The 17465-nt window shown below is 46.4% G+C and overlaps 1 protein-coding gene across 1 annotated transcript in view; it reads left to right on the top strand.

The window, feature by feature from the left end:
• The first annotated feature begins 744 nt into the window (after positions 1-744).
• Positions 745-17465, top strand: part of TBX20 (T-box transcription factor 20) — a 34897-nt gene continuing 18176 nt past the window's right edge. The window contains exons 1-5 of the mRNA XM_076332294.1: positions 745-871; positions 3014-3248; positions 4578-4742; positions 9951-10059; positions 15676-15834. Coding sequence (XP_076188409.1) covers positions 745-871; positions 3014-3248; positions 4578-4742; positions 9951-10059; positions 15676-15834 — 795 coding nt within the window. The remainder of the gene's footprint in view (positions 872-3013; positions 3249-4577; positions 4743-9950; positions 10060-15675; positions 15835-17465) is intronic.

Genomic DNA, 17465 nt, shown 5'->3' with positions numbered 1-17465 from the left:
CAACGACGGAAACGGCTGCTTTAAAAGTTGTGGATTTTAAAATTTGAATTAAAAATAGAAAATTGACACACGCGCGCGCGCGCACGAGAAAAAAGAAACCCAATTTCTTTTCCTCCTTTCGACCATCTCTCCGCTGATTCTTGCCTCGGCAAAGCCAATAGTCTAGGGAGCTTCTCGGGAGCATCCCCGGCCGTGTGGCCTGCCCCCCCCCCCCAACCCCCCGCCAGGGCTCAGAGGAGCGGGGGGCGCACCACGAACCGCTCCCCTAGCCGGGGCCTCGGCGGGGATGGGTTGCTCGGAGGGGGAGCGGCGGCGGCGAGCCCGCCCGAGGGCCGGCCGCCCCCTGCCCACCCCGCGGGCGGGCAGGGCAGAGCCGAGCCGAGCCCTGCCCTCCCTCTCCCCCCTCCCTCCCTCCCTCCCTCCTTCCTCCTTCCTCCTCCTCCTCCTCCTCCTCCTCCTCCTCCTCCTCCTCCTCCTTCTTCTCCTCCTTCTCCTCCTCCTCCTCCTCCTCCTGCCCGCCTCCGCCCCCTCCTCCGCGGCCGGGCCGGGGCCCTTGACGTGTCCCGCCGCCGATTGGCCGCCGGCCGATAGGATCTCCGCGGCCCCGCGTTAAGGCGGGGAAGCGCGCAGCGCCGGGCGCAGAGCGCCTCTCGCCCGCCTGGTAACCCCGCTCCGCTACCCCCGGTACTCCCGCCCGCCCCGTCCGGGCAACGCCGAGCCGAGCCGCCTCTCCGCCGGGTGGCCATGGAGTACACGCCGCCCCCCAAGCCGCAGCTCTCTTCCCGGGCCAACGCCTTCTCCATCGCCGCCCTCATGTCGAGCGGCAGCTCCAAGGACAAGGAGTCCCCCGAGAGCACCATCAAGCCGCTGGGTGAGTGGGGACGGGGGTGACCGCCGGTATCCGTGGGGCGCGGAGCTCCCGTCCGTCCGCCTGTCCCCGGCGGAGCCCGCTTTCCGCTCGGGCTCACCCTCCTCAAGGCTCCGGCGGCTGGGTCGGGCAGCGGCGGGTTTCCCCCTGCCCGTGGGCTCCCCTTGCAGAAGGAAAAGCCGCACCGCGAAAGCCGGTTAAGTCTCCTCGTCGCCCACCGCCGTTTTCGGGCGAGGCCGTTTATAGCACAAACCATTTTCTAAATTCCTCCGGCTTAAATTACGCCGTTTATTTATCCAGCTTCGCCATTCGTAGAATAATCTCGCACCCTAAAGTAGTTACGTTTCTCTTCGCTGGTATGAAATGAACCTCTTAAGTATTTATTGCAAATCGTCTATGTTTTTGGAGTCAAATAAGACAACCTCCGCTATCGTGCCCAGGCTCACCAGGGGTAGTAAAACTCGTACGTAGACCTGAAAATCCCTTCGCTCCACAGCCACTCGATGTAGGCTCATAGGGACCGTTTTACTCTACATCGACCGCGAGAATTTTTATAGTAATTCCTCGCGATTTTCGGGTAAGCGATTTCGCCTCTATTCGGTCCCCTCGATTCGGATTCCCGCAGGCTTTTAAAAAGCATTAGCATCTTCCCCTCCTCCCCCTGCCCCCCCCCCCCCCCAATTTCTGCGGCTTGTGGTCCTTGCATGTATCCAAGAGTTCGCAGAAAACTACAAAAAAAAAAAGTATTAAACTTTCAGGGCGCCAATGAACACGATCACATTCAATCTTATAAGAATTTAGCAAAGGCAGCTCTCAGCGTCTGCTCCATCTAATCAACTGACTCAATAGATTTCAAATAGTCCAGGGATTCATTGTAAACTTTTATTTTTTAGTCTAGGCGATAACGTAGGCCGGGAATGTTGTGGTATTCCCGTTTGACATATTTGCACGGTCTTGTGTTAAACGTAGCTAGTTTTCTCCATTTTTTTTTTTCTGAAAACGCTCGTTCAATGAATTTTTCAATTTTTTAAACTCATTCCCCCCACGCCGTTCAATCAGAAATCGAAGGGAAACGACCGCCTGTAACTCGGCTTTTATTAACCGGAGACTTGGGCGAAATCTTTCTCGGTAGGGGCAGGGCGCATCTGTGCGCCTCCCGTTTCTTGCCGGCGGATCCGTCGCCGCATCCCGGTGCCGTAACGCGGGGCCGGGGCAGAGACCCCCGCAGCCCTGCTCCCTCCTGTCCTCTCCTGCGGCTGAAACTCCCAACGGAGCCTCCGAAGCCTCCCGGGGCTTGCAGGCGGGGAAGGGCCGGCGGGAGCCAGTCGCGGCGGGCGGCCAGCGCCGGCGGCAGCTACCGCACCCGCGCAGCCAGCGCCTCCGCGCAGTTTGCGTGGCCGCACGCAGCTCCCCCGGAGCCTGTTTCTCCAACGGAGTGCGTTCAGCCTCAGCAGACCGGCTGGGAGGCTGGGCAGACCCGGCTTTCCGGGCGGGTGAGCCCGCGCCCGGCGTTGCGTTAGTGTCAGGAGCTCGCTTCCCCGCGGAGGAAGCGCGGAGCCTGCGCGGCCGCGCTCGGGCTCTGTGTTACGCGCTCTGCCAGCGGCGCAATTTAGGAGCAGCTGCCCGCGCTCCCCCAGCGCGACCCCGGCCCTCAGCAGCTCCCCGGAGCCGAGCGCTCCCGTTTTAATGAGAATTAGCGACCTTTCCGTGGAAACCCTCGGTTAGCGGGGGGGGGGGGGGGGGGGGGGGGGCAGCGCGCAGGGCCCGCCCTGCCCCTCCGCGCCCCGCGGAGAGGGTAATAGCCGGGCGGCCATGCGGCCGGGGCCGCGCTGCTCCCCGTTGCCCCCCGGGCATCTCTCCCGGTGCGCCTGCGGGGAGAGGCGCCGCTCCGGGCCCCTCCCGGAGCTAACCTCCGAAAATCACCGCGCCTGCCCTCGAATGATGAGCTGACGCCGAAGAAACAGCGCGGACCTGGGGGTCTGCTGGACCGGAGGGAGAGCAGCTGAACGATAAATGCCTGCTTTTTTTTTTTTGAAAATAGTTTTTCTCGGCGATCGCCCCGTCCTGGCTGAATCCCCCCTCTCTTTTTTTTTGTTTTTGTTCTGTTTTTTTTTTTTCCCCCCCCCCCTCCCCCCAACCCTGCAGAACAATTCGTTGAGAAATCCTCTTGCGCCCAGCCTTTGAGCGACTTATCCAGCCTGGACCCTCACGGGGATTTTAGCACCAGCCCTTCGTCCCTGTGCACCGAGCCCCTCATCCCCACCACCCCCATCATCCCCAGCGAGGAGATGGCCAAAATCTCCTGCAGCCTGGAGACCAAAGAGCTCTGGGACAAGTTTCACGAGCTGGGTACCGAGATGATCATCACCAAATCCGGGAGGTAAGGCCGGGCAGCCCCGGGGCCCTCCGGGCAGCTTTCTAAAAGTGGCTTTGGGGGGCGGGAGGCGGGGGGAAGGCAAAACAAACAAAACCCCGCGGTTTTTCTTTTGGGAGAGCAGCACGGATGGGCTAAGGGGAGGAGGAGGAGGGTGAAGCCCCTTAATTGCCGCCGCGCTGGTCAGCAGCCCCTCGGCGGGCTCAGCCCGGCGGTGCGCGGTGCGGTGCGCGGAGCCCCGGGGTGGGGGGGCAGAGGGAGAGGCGGCCGCTGCGGTGCGCCCGGGGCGGCAGCGGGGTGCGGTGCAGCGCGGCCGGCCGAAATCAGGCCGGGGGGGTCCCGGCGGCCGGGTAGAAATGTTGTTTCCCTAATAATTTGGTCTGCGGCCAACAGCTCCTTCGTGCGGTGCCGTCATTTTGCGGGGCCGGGTTGGCACAGACAGAGGGAAATGCGGGGTCGTGGGGAAGTAATTCGGTCTGGGCTCGGTTTGCTTTGCTTTTCTGCCGGTTGCAAATAATGTGCAAAAGGATCCCAGGCTTTCTCGTCACCTCGAACCGTGCCGTTTCTTCAGTAAAGCTTTTGGGGTGTGGGTCGGTCAAATGCAGCCTGCGGGAGCCAAATGTCTTGTCGGGTTTTGTAATCCTCGTAGTCACTTGTTATTACTGTAGTTCCCTGATGATTTTTTTTTTTCTAACTACCGAGCTCTACCAGCACGTGTTTTAAAAAATAGTTTAGAAAAGTACGTGTAAAATGTGCAATTTGAAGTTTAAAATTTTAAACTGTTTAAAGTTATTTATTTCTGGTCTACGGCAAACCCTTACATTTTAAAGTTCCGTTTTGTCAACACTTAAGTGAAGAAAGGAAAGTTTAGTTTTGAAAATTCCTCTCAGTAATATCGCGAGCAGGCGTAAAAGAGCATGCATCTAAAATATGTGAGAATATTAACAGAAATATTTTCTGCAATATTTCCCTAACACTAGTATGGATCCCATAAAAAAAAAAATCCACGTTTCTAAGGACTTATGTACCTTAGGTACAACTATTTTCTGAAACCGTTGTGTACTTTTAACTAACAGGCAAAAGTACATTTCTCCTTTTCCCATTTTATCTTTTTTTTTCTTTTTGCTTCCAAAAAATCGTTCTGATTTCAAGCTGCAATTTCTGTGCATATTAGAGAGACACAGGCTTTAACTTCTGTCATGCTGAAGCAGAATCAATAGATGCTTTAATTTTTTTTCAGGCTGTTTAAATATAATTCCTAATTTTAGCAGCTTTTCAGAAGCTCCCTTATTTCTGCTCTCCATGTATTTATTTTCCGGTTTGCCTTTATTTCAGGAGAATGTTTCCTACGATCAGGGTTTCCTTCTCGGGAGTGGATCCTGAAGCCAAGTACATTGTGTTAATGGATATAGTTCCTGTGGACAATAAAAGATATAGATATGCCTACCACAGGTCTTCCTGGTTAGTGGCTGGAAAAGCTGATCCTCCGCTCCCTGCAAGGTTTGTAGATTCTACTGCTGGTCTTTCTTTTATTTTCTTTGCTTTTTATTTTCCTTTCCTTCAAGAAATACTCGCTATTAATCTTTTCACGCTGTTAGCAAAGAGTGCTCTAAGACTTCGAGTCTGTGCTCAACAAAGTTGATTGCAAAACTCTGGTTTTCTGTGATGCAGAATCGGGCCTCAAATCTCTGCTTGAGGTTTGATTTATGCTGAATGTTCCAAGGCATGCAGGATTTGGCTAAAGGCTCTTTTATTTATTTTTATATATATATATATAAATTTTAAATGAAGTTTGCTTCAATTCAGATAAGAAAGCTTAAAAAAAAAAATTGATTTGTCTCTTGGGTTTGCCCCCCCACCCCCAGTATTTGACCTCATAATTTAAAGCAATCCAAGCACCAACAGCCAAGTCAAAGTAGAAATACTACATTACAGTTCAGTGCTGTTTATGCTTGAAATTACATTATTTCTTGATAACATATCCAGCGTTTGCTAACCAATAATTTTATTCTTGCTTTTAGTCGTCTCTTAGACAGCAGGCAAAGTATTGATCAGTTCTACAGCACAGAGATTTTTTTTTTTTGTTAAGAAATCATGACATTTTCTGAGACGTTAGGGAAAAAATCAAGTAAATTCCCCCCCTTTTCTATACAGAAACAAAATGCTGTAGAAAACTAATTTCTAAAATCATTCTGTTAATGTAATTAATGACTGACTCCTTTCAGCATCGGGAAACTGAGGCTACAGCACTAGGCTGTACGGTAGGAGGGCACTTCAGTGGAGACCCACGCTTCATCGTATTCAGCCCAGCACTTCAGTGCCTACTTAAGTCCCCAAGCCCAGTAAGACCGAAGCACATGTCGAACGGCTTTGCTGAGTCAGAGCCGGAGATATGGAAATAACGTGGATGCCTCTCTGGCTTCAAAGAAACTTTTCGTGGAGGGCTCTGTGCAGGCACACAGATCCCCTCCAGGTGGCTTAGCCCGGGGTTAAGAACTTGCTTATTACAGAGTCAGGAATTAGAAGTGAAACGCAAGAAATGGAAGCACATTTTTTGTGTGTGTGAGTATAGGGACCAAATCCTGCACGCTTTTCTCATATAAATAGTTCGACTGAAATCTTGCTGACTGCTGATCTCTGGAAGGCGGCTCAGGGAAGTAAACAAACAAAAAGCGCATGCAGAGAAGCTGTGATTAAAGACAGCAACCTAGGAGTTATGTTGGCTTTGTTTTCATGGCCAAAAACTCCTTCTTGCAATGTGGTTAACGTCTGAGGGCTTCATTTGACGTATTGTAATGGGCACTGATCAAAACCCAAAGAAAAAACATGGATCCTGCTCCAAAAGAGTCAGCATCAAAAGAAGAAATAAGGGAAGGACAGAAATAGTTTTAAGGCAGGGTTGTCCCCTTCTTATTTTTCTGTTCAAGTGCCTTTCGGGATACCTTTAACTAGACGGCTAATTCACATTATCTGGCATAGACTAGTTCAATGAGGAAATACAAGAGTGTAAGACAAGAGGTTGATCCTTGGAATAATTAGCAACTGCCCTACTGACTGTTTTAGAGCTGGGGTCAAACCTTCTTGGAGTTTAGTATTTATCATCGTACTGTGGTAGCTCTTTAAGGTCCTCATCGAGTCAGTGCCCCTATGTGCAAATGTATACCTGTGCTGTTTAATTTTCAGGATGTTTTCAGGGTGTTTTGCCCCTGTGTGCAAACGTGTACCTTTCCTGTTTCATTTTCAGGATGCTTAGCCAAAAGACCATTGATCGCAGGCACAGATTACTTTTTCTTTGTATGAACAGTACTTGCGTATACATTTATGTACTTTCTGCTTCTTTTGCTCCCGTTTGGTGAGAAAAAAAGATGTCAAGAGATTCAGCGTGACGATGTTTGCATCACTAGTGCTTTTTCTGGAGTGTTAATGCATCTTTTGAGGTGGGAAGCCTCAGTCTTGCTCAGATTAAAAGTAGTACTCCTCCCATCGCGAAACGGGTTTAGTCCTGCCCTAGTAACAGAAGCCCTTAATGAAGTTATCACTCGTGATTTCTTGTCCCCCAAACACATGGTTTTAGCTCTCCTTGCTTGAGGAGTGTCAGGGAGGAGCGCAGGCGTGCTTAGCGTCTGGGCGCTAGTACCAAGGTACGAACTCCCCACGCACATCACTGCCTGCATCTGCACAGGCACAATGGCATCAGGGGAATTATTCAGCAGTCATGTTATGCACGGGTCTAAGACTTTGCAGGATCGAACCCGTTAGGTGTTTTGCTCTTTCCATCATAAAAATAACTTTCAATGCTAAGACAGTTTTTTTCCAAGATTCATAAGTATTCTGTGATTCTGTTTGAAAGATTAACCCTTTGGGGAACTTTCTACAAAAAACAGTTTTATCCTGCTGTCAGAGTTTACGACAAGTTTATGTTGCAATGAACACTTAAATAAAAATACTTCTCGGAGTCTTTTGTAAATCTTCTAAAGTGCTATCTGGGGATAGAATTCCTATGCGATATTTTATGTTTGTCCTTCCAAATTGCTAAGACTGTGTGAAACATCAGTTTAATAAGTTTCAGCATGCACCTTTTTTCGCTGCTCTTCCTTTTTCACCTCCTTTCTTTCATTCAAAAGTCTGTCTTTTTTTTGTTTTTCATTTTTTTTTTACTGTATTTGGCTACAATCATTTGTTTAATGAAGTTATAGCGTTTACAGAGAACTCTAGGTAGGAAACCTTTAGAAGGTATTCTATTTTGCAAATTATTTGAGACATTAAGGTAATTAAAAGCGGCATGCACAAGGCTTGTAGGACCAGACCAACTGTTAAACTAAATAGAAGGAGAGCGGTGTCGCATTCCAAAATATGCAAGAAGGAAGCAGTACCCAAACCTTGCATATATCATGAAACATTATATACTGTGGAGCAAAGTCACATCCAAATATGGCTCTTAAAGCCTTTGTGAATCGAAGCGAGCAGCCCCTCGCATCTGGCCGGCCTTAGGCAGCAGAGCCCATGCAAACTTCTGGGGGAGCCCCGTGTGCTGTGCTGGAATGTGCACATTTATTTCTCTAACCCGCTTGCTTGTGCGCGCTCGCGGTCTCGTCAACTACTTCTACTTCGGAGGGCGATATGTCTAGTTTTCAAGCCTCTTCTCCAGGGCGTACAAGCTCAGGCTGTAGGATAATTGTGTGGATAGATGTAGTTCACCAGGTGGAACCATGTGTTGCAGTGGGATCGACAGCGTGTCGCAAACCAGTAAAGAAAAGCAAGGTCTATTAATACATTTATGTAACTGATATTCAGGTGCCCATCCTTCAGTGACTTTGCCGTTAGTGCTCTGCTAAAGTCCAGGCACTTTGTAGTTTGAAAGCAGTGCCAAGCGTTAACCAGCCATGGTGTAAAACAATTGTGCTCAGCTTTTAGACACATGAAGATCCTTACTCATTCCCTGGCACATACTTGAAATAGTTTGGCTTTTTGGTCCCATTTAGCCAAACCTTGCTGAGCCTAACACTCTGTGATCACAGTAAACATTATTAGCTATCCAGACATTAGAAATTAGGAGTCAGGCTCCAAAAAAAAAAATATCACAAGACCAGCTGAAAAGTTGCAGGATGTGTTTGGGACTCTTTTTGTTTTGCCTTCTCTAATTCAGGGCTCTAAAGATTGAGATTTTCAGTTTTTTACAGGGAGGCAAAGTTAATTTTCATGAGAGGTAAAATTCTTTTGACATAACAGGATTCCAGGTCTTGGGTTTTCAGATACATCATAATTTTTCATGAGCCTTGCAGTGCAATCAGCAGAGTCGATACCAGTGAGGACGCCTGTATGCTAGGAATATTTTATTGCGACAGGAACCCTGGCTCAGCATCCCTCCTGTGGACACAGATATAGCAGCCAAGCTGTGCTTCGGATCAATGTAAGGAAAACATCCTGCACCTCTGAAGCGAGCTGTGCTGGTAAAACTTTAGTTTCGCTGTGTCTCAGGGATTCTGCTGGCAAAAACGAAGAGTGCAAGATCAAATCTCCTTCCTCTTTGAACAACAGAGCTGTACTCCCCGGCGCCTTTAGTATGGGCATTCCTTGATTAGGGATCAGTGTAGTTTATCAGAGAGTTACGCCCCATCGTTTAGTGGTTTTTCCATTCTCCTTCTGCCTAACCAAAATCGTAGCTCAATGACAACAAAAAATGTTTATCTTTCTAACCCGGCATCGCAGTGCTGCCCCGCCCGTCTAATGGAAGAAATCCATCCGTGTGGCCAAAGACATCACGCAAAAAGAGAGTCAGGCCCTCAGTGAGTGATAACCAACACTGACAGAAGCAGAACAGGTCTGGTTTGCACTGGCTGAAGGTCTAGTTCAGCTCTTAATTCACTAACACAGAAGAACGTTTGAGTTAAATAATTTTCAGCAATACATTATTCCTATAAAATCATTGTTTTTAAATAGCCTGGCACTTGTAATTAGTCTAGTCATATTGTATATATCATTGTATCTACATGTCTTCTGTGCTTCCTTTTCTTCTGCTTAATTTCCCAAGTGGTGGATTGTTAATTACAGAGCTGCAATTAATTTTTTCATGTCAGACCACTGTGCTGGACTGCAGCCTTCAACCTCTTATAAACAGACGTCACCACAGCTAACGCGTGATCGAGTGCAGGTTAAAATCATTATCACGGCTTAATGTTACATATAAAGAAAAATGCATTTTTATCTACATTCCCCCATTATCTCTCTAATGACACCATGTTTTTTCTCTTGGAGCTGTAGTCATTGTTATTTTAAGTGCTTGTTAGTTCAGCTGTGGGGAAAGACATGATCAATTTTTCATTTGGGAAAAGACACAACAGAGAATGTTAGTTAATGTCTCCATTTCAGATAACTAGATAAAATAATAGGTATGGTTAGACAGCAATCTAGCACTTGGAGATGGGATTCTTCATTACATTCCAGTGAATTAAACAACTCAAGTCATCTGCTTTACTGTCTTTCATTAATGGTCGTATTTCAGGCATTCATTAATTTGGGGGAGATTGTGTGTGTCTTGTTCAAGTAGCAGCTCCAAGCTCTCAGGAAATCCACATCCGTGAAACCACTGCATATCCCGAAAGCAAGATATTATGGGTGTTTTAATTTCATATGGAAGTGGTGCCCATGCATAAGACAAGAGGTGAGATTTTTTTTTTTATGAGCAGGCCTTTTCCCTGTGTGTTTTAGGTTGTACGTGCACCCTGACTCCCCGTTCACGGGAGAGCAACTGCTGAAGCAGATGGTGTCCTTCGAAAAAGTCAAACTCACCAACAACGAGCTGGATCAGCATGGCCATGTGAGTAGCCCTCCTTGTGGGAAAGGGTAAAGGAACCGCCATAGGGGAATTGCTGGCTTGTGCCTCAGGGCTAAGCTTGCAGGAGAGAGACTGCGATGGCGAAAGGCTGCTGTGGCCCCGACCTTATACCTCTCTTGGCTAGCCCTTCGTACCGCAGTGGAGGAGAACACTGCATGAAGCTTAAACATGTTGGGTTTTAATTTCTGTTGTAGAGGAACAGGTGACTTCAGAAATCAGTTTTTTTACCTTTCATAAGGTAGAGCCCAGGTCAATGCAAACGTTCAAATTATGCTCCTACCACTGTCAGAGGCAGGACATCCATTGCGGAAAAGTTCAGGGTGGAGTCAAGCATCAAAGTGAGGGAGAGAAGGGAGGCAGGTGAGCTTTTTATCATGCTTCTGCCAGCATTTTGCTGTGACATGGCGGTATGCTCTGCCACATGTACTGGCTAGCAAGCTCACACGCTTTTCCGTGTGTGCTTGGAAGCTCCCTCTTGTTACAGGCAACCTGTTAGGGTTGGGCCCATCAATAAGAGCTCTTGTACTTCCAGAGTGAGCGCAGCATGGGCACAGAGTCAGCAGAAAATACCGATGTGACACCAAAGCAAGGGCTATCGAATTAGAAAAATAAATGTGCCTCAGTTGCCCTTGAAATAACTGTAGGCTACCTGAAAGTCAAGGTGCCACAGGGTGGCCTTGGATCGCTAAAGGAAACAGGTCCCAGCTCTGATCAGCACCAGTTTGTTGTCACAAGCCCTGAGGCTGGAAGCTGGTAAATAGGATGCAGAGCTTCTGGCCATGGGCTCCTGCTATGCTCCATCAGCGGGGACAACTCCTTTAGCTACCTGACTGTCTAATGGTAGGTGGTAAGAAAAAGTGTCATCCATCCTGTCCCTTCCCCAAAAGTGCCTGTAAAGTGCAGGAATGGCCTGGTAGCGCCTCCAAATTGCAAAGGAAGAGCTAAAAGTGTTGCCTCTGGGCTCGGCAGTTCCCCAGGGGAAGGCTGAAGGAGCAGGGGGACGGATTTGAAAGGGTTGTTGGCTGAGAACAGGGCAGTTAAGAAGAACGAACGTAAAGGCAGTGTTAGTAAATGAGGTGTCGGGAAGAGAGGAGTGATTTTGAACTCTGAAGCATGTGTAGGGGTAACTAACCTGTAAAGCTGAATAATTGTGGCATATGTGGTGTCAGAAATCCCTCCCCTAGTGTGCTATTTATTGCCTTTTCAGACCGTGTGAGACAGTGGCTGTTTGTCTGAGCTGTGTTCTGTGCAAATGCTTCTCATCCAAAAGATAATTTTTACTCATTTCAAGACCTAAGAATTGAACCACAGCCACGATCATTTAAAATTCATCCTGGAAACAACAACAACAAAAGTAGTTAAAAAAAAAACAACAACAAACAACAAAACAAAAGAAAGCCCAGATAGATGCCTCTGTGTTGTTCTCTTTTAAAGATCCGTTCGTGGGTATATTTTTCTTGAATCCGGTTCCCACCGTTGTTCCCTTCCTGACTAGTGGAGAATGTCTCTCTTCTTTTCTCTCTTTTATTTCATAATCTGTAGAAGGGCAAGGCTGAAGATTTGTAGGCTCTATCACCGAGTGATGATAGAGCAGTATACTTGCGCATTTAAAAAGAAGCATTTTTCATCATAACAGGGGCCATGTGTGCCTCTAATAAAGGGCTCGCAGCAGTATATTGCAAACTAGTTAGGAGCAGTGCAGTTCCCAGAAGCCCAGATGAGTATAAAAAAGAAGTAGGTCTGAGAAGCTGTCGGGAACAGAGACATGTGACAGAGCAAGAAGACATAATTGTCTCACATACAGGCAGTGGGAGAAAATGATCCGTAGCGTTTGAGATGTGGCCTCCTGATTAACTTTCCAAGAAGCAGCAGAGGTGGATCCCAATTCTTTACGCGAAGGCTTTGGACAGCTGAAGTCGATGGAAAGTTTTGCATGTTCAGTTAAGAATAAGCCCTGAAGGCTTGATCCCATGTTGAGATTTGCATGACAGGTGTTACGCCTTCACGGAGCACTCCCTTTTTAATATTTTGTGGTTATTATGTTCCAAATCAGGGTGTCAGGTTTTACGTGCTGCCTTATTGAAGCTATGCAAATACCATCATTGGATGCTCAGTAGAATTAAGGAAGAAATTCATACTCTGGAGCCGTTAAGGTGGGCTCACTGTGCTATGGCCAATGGCATTTCTGAGCTTCCATGTACTAAGAGAAGGGGAGAATTGAAATGCCTCCTGAAACCCCTCCCTTCAGTTTGAAAGAGCCCTTCTTCACTGATGAGATCTTTTTAATTGACCTGCTAAAATCTTAATTATGTTTGCTAAGGCATGTTGGTTCCTGAGGAAGTTTTAATGACCTAAAAGATGCCTTTAAATACCAGTTATAGGTAGAGAAGCTGGATCCAACCTGATTCCAGTTTGTTCTAGTTGCTTGCTTTCTCCATCCTCCAGAAGACAGTTTTGGTTGTCAAGGTAATTGTGGTGTTTTATTTGTAGGGTGGTTCATTTCCTGAAAAGGAATCTGAAGAGAAGAGAAGCATTTTTTTGTTCTAGCATTTGTTTTGTTTTCTCTTATTGCGAGACTTTTGGAGTTGGCAAGCATCTCTGCTTGTGTATCTTCAGCAGCGTGCATAACCCCATAGCTATGTACATATTCTCCTCAAGCATCAGGCAGAAGTCTTATCTCTGTGTGCATGACATACAGCTTGCTCCATGGAAACACTTTCAGATATCCTCACCAGAGGAAGGAAATGGCTCCTGTCTCTGGATTTTTAGAGTCAAGCGAGTAATTCCCATTTTTCTGGCTGTGGAACATTTATGAACGTGATTGTTTTTTTTTTTTTTTTTTCCTCCTGGATTTCTGGTGATGTTTTTCACACAGACTGCTTCTTTTAGGACTTTTGGTTGCACTTAGTTGGGGTGGCATCGTTTCTGGTTTGTGGTGAGGTGAGCCATGAGTGTATACATTATCGTAATTGCTTTTCTGGCGTTTATGATAGCAAAACTTAAACACATGAATGTTTGCAAAAGCAAACACAAAGGTGTGAACATGGCCAACAGGTAACTGTGAAAGCAGGGGTTTCAGAATAGCCACAGGGAGCTATGCCCAGGTGTTTTTTTTTAAAGTCAACCTGGCAGAAATTAGGAACCTCCATGCTTTTAGAAAGCAAACTTTGCCTGGTAACACTCTTTGGTGAATGTGGAAGCCACATTCACAGCGTAGCTCCTGAATTCAAAGTCACCTCGGGGATTTCGCAGCTGGCATCCAGATTGCCTCTGGTGACCGGTCTGTAGCCAGTGGGAGCCAGATGCCTACAAACCTGCCTGACCTTACAGCAAGCAGGATCCTGTAAGGACAGATCCTGGTCATCTCCCCTGCTGCAGGCTGTCAGCACGAAGGCAGATGGGATGGCTGGGGGCCCGTGACCATGCTGTACTGCTAGTAAGCGTGTGCTGCTGTAAGTATACATGCACCTGATGTTTCTCTTGGGGCACACCAGCATGAGTATCGCAGAGCTGGCATCAGGGATTTTCTGATAGCTACACCATGCAGGTAGGGGACTGCTTGGACTTTGAGACCACCCTTGGGGGGTACTCTGTGAGATGCACCCTGTGTATCTAACTCCTTTAGGCTGTTTTGATGGTCCTAACATAAGAAGTTGCATGGATATTAAGGGGTATCTTTGTGCAGTATCCTGCTGACTTTAATATCAGTGAGTACTGCAACACTGGCAGCCTCTGTGGGGATGCAGATGGAGCACTACCTACACAGACCCTCACAAAAAGGAAATAGTGACCTTAACCTTGGCCATGAGTCTTTTGTGACCTCCTGGCTACATTCGGTACTTGTTTTGTACCTGAATGACCCGACTTGCCTCTGGTGGGAGGGCGCGGGTAGAGCATCGTGGCAGGGGATGTTATCCATGTACACTTTTGGTTTCGGAAAACTTTCGTAAAGGATTACATGGTCTTGTTTGCAAAATGGAGTTTCTTTATCACAATTTGCATTCACAGAGGAGTGGAAGGAAAGGGCATGTGTGGGAGCTGCTCTGTCACAGCTTTTTCCTCCTTCCGCTCGGCTGCTGCTCAGATGTAATGCCTTGGTGTGGATATTGCGGCCACGAAAGGCAATGGGAAGCGCTGAGCTCTGTGGACCAACCCCTCTGTAAGCTCATCACCATCCAAGCACCGTCCTTTAAAATGTCTTTTCCAGCTGCTTAAAGCAGCCCAAGTGACTAGGCTGGTAAGACAACATTTTACAAAGAGAGGGAAAAGTGTTGAGGATATTATCGGCAAGGTCAATGGCCATTGTGTGTGTGCATATATAAAATGGTGAAGTAATTTGAGAAAGGACCCGAGTTGGTAAAAGCAGACATGCAACACTTTCAGGACAATGGCTCCCCATCACTGTAATGACTTTCTTGTTGCTGTGTGCACCCCCCAAAGTCACAGCGCGAATCATAGCAATATTTGGCCAAGAAGGAGCAGCAAAGAAAACGCTGATGGAAATTTTAGCCGTGACAAAGCTGTGTCTAAGCTCCCCACTCCAATGCAACGTGCAACCTTTCTCATTGACTGGATTAGCATGAAATACTGCACCACTTCTGCTGTGTTTCAGCTGAAGTTAACGCTTCCCGAGGAATGCACATTAGCTATTCCAGATGTACAGAGCTGGCTGTAACATCATTATGGCCCCTGCAAAATAGAACCACCCACACCATTGCCAATTTCGTCTTGTGACTGTGATTATATCCAAAACAAGGACTGGTGCAAGCCGAGCTCTGCATTTAATTCTTATATTGTAATACTGTGGTTAGAGGCAGCCGAACAGGCCTCCAGCCAGGGGTAACTGAAGCAAGTGGGACTCTCGGTTTGACTCCAGTGAACATTGAAATTGGTTAGTTGGTACGGTAGGTTTAGAATTATTTTGAGAGCTCATAAACAATTATTAATGAGGATAAAATGGCAAAACCTGGTCATTTTGGGGTTCTGTACTGGTTTCCCTTCTTGCTCTCATTTTTGGTAGTCTGTGGTGAAGAGCATCTACGAAGTAGTTTGCTTTAAAGGTTTGCCACAGTAAAAGGATCTGGGGAGTTTTATTTTTGGTCAGCTGGTTTGTGGTGGTGGTTTTTTGGTTGGGCTTTATCTTTTTCTGGTTTTTTTTGAGGTGTTTCTGCCTGTTTTCATTCTGCACCTGCATATTTTTGCAAATGTGGATTCTCGGTCACGAGCTTTCAAGAGTTACATATTTATATTTGCAGCTGACACCTGCAAACGGGGGCACACGCTAGCAATAACAAATTCTGTATGTAAAACACCTCACCTGTAGGAACAGGTATTTATACTTCAAAAAACGTGTGCTCAGCAGCGGCGTAGGAGTGAGAGGAAACCAGCTCCTGAGGTGCCTGCTTTTCCACCTTCATTTTCTGGAACTGCCCAAAGGAGCTGGAGACTTTGCTCTGAATATCAACCCCTGGCTAGTTAGATTTCAGATGCCTCCCCTGCAGTGTTAACTGGATCTTTTTTCTCCCCTACGGTTTTATAGCCTTCAAGGGTCCTGTTAACCTTCCTCTCAGGACAGTGCCTTCTCATGCTTTCTTGCAGATCATTTTGAACTCCATGCACAAGTACCAGCCAAGGGTCCACATTATTAAGAAGAAGGATCACACAGCTTCTTTGCTAAATCTGAAGTCGGAAGAGTTCAGGACATTTATCTTTCCAGAGACAGTTTTTACAGCTGTTACCGCCTACCAGAATCAATTGGTGAGTACGGTTGCTAATTTCCACGGATTTAACTAAATCCCACCCTGCTGAAAACTCCCTTTTCACCGATCTAAACTAGGAAAACTTCTGATATAACCTACCTTTCCATGCCAAGGTCTTTAGTGACCTTGCCCAACCTAATTCATATTCGGGAGTAATTCTTTACATATACGGGTAGTAGTACTAACTTCAAAGGGCCGTAAGGATTATTCATGGGAGTAAAGGTGACATGAGAGAGACTTTAACTTGTCTTCCCTTCTGTCTATACAAAGCTGTTTGCATATTATCATTTAGTCTCTTTCTTATTATAGCTCATTAAGGAACTGTTCTTATTTGCAGTGATCTTTCACGCCATGAGCTATTAGCTGAGAGATATTCTGGTTTGCACATGATGATTTCATGGGCTTAAAAAGTTGATTAATTAAGCTGTAAGGCTCAAACGTAAGGGAAATCACTCAGAGATATTCTTTTCAGAGGCTGCCCAGATTACATCCAGATGTTTGAATTTCAATTTGCATGCCAGTGAATAATATATACAAAATGGAGGAGATCATAACAATGGATTGCTAATGAGTAATTTTAGGAAGTATATAAACAATCGGAGAGCAGAGGTTCTGCTTGATGGTGGATAGGGCTTTAATATTTAAGTCAGTGGAAATATGTTGTTGGCTTCAGTGTGATTCAGAGTGTGCTTTAAGGGCTTAATGACTGTGGCACTTAAAAAAAAAAAAAAATACCTCTTTCCCTCTCTAATCCCCCCAAGTTAAGAAAAGTATAAGTACTGTCCAAACATGTAGGCAGGCAGCATCACAGAGTCCGTGTACCTGCTGGATTATTTAAAGAAGTCTGCATTTCTTAATATGAAGCAAAAGTAATTAATTTCTAGATGCTATGAATAAAATGAAACTACTGTATAGGGGGCCAAAGAAGCTCTGAAGAGAATAGTCGTAGTATTAAGTCGGTCCTTCGACAGACCCCCACATCCCGCTTTAAGGCTTTAATATCAGAATGTATTGATTTTAAACCCAGGTTTGTATCTGAATGCTGTGGAAAATGCATTCAGCACCTGGCAATCTCAAGAATATAACGTTTGGACAGGCGGTTAGATTTTTCCACTTAACTTTCTGTAGAAACCAGCAAAATAGTAACAGGCACAAAACCAGCTAAACCTGGAATTTGTTTCTGTAGGATGGATTTGTGTTTACCGATGATATTTACACCAGAGATGTTTCTAAACTAACCTTCCCAAAGCACATACATTGAGTCCTGGAAAATTTCTCAATGGAACATCTCCGGAACCCCTAGAGGTTGATGCTGTCATTTTATTTATGACTAATGAAAATGGAGCCTTTTTTCATTTTTGCCATTTCTTTCAGAACTGTTTTAAGGAGGGGTTGATTACATTTCTGGAGGTTATTAGATAAAAGCTAAATACATTACACTTTCAACAAACTATCTCATAATTTAAGATTTAAAGGGCATGCATTTATTTAAACAGTCAAACCACTGCCACAGAGTTGAATTGTAGGTCAGATTTCATTTAAAAATGCTTTCTAGCAGATGTTCTCTAATTGTTTGTGAGACAGTCTCTCAGGAAAAATATGGCCATAAATGATTGAGTCTCATCTGGC

Source organism: Aptenodytes patagonicus, chromosome 2 (assembly GCF_965638725.1).
Source record: "Aptenodytes patagonicus chromosome 2, bAptPat1.pri.cur, whole genome shotgun sequence".
Classification (NCBI taxonomy): domain Eukaryota; kingdom Metazoa; phylum Chordata; class Aves; order Sphenisciformes; family Spheniscidae; genus Aptenodytes; species Aptenodytes patagonicus.
Note: the sequence above shows the minus strand (reverse complement) of the source record. Positions and strands in the feature narration are given on the sequence as shown.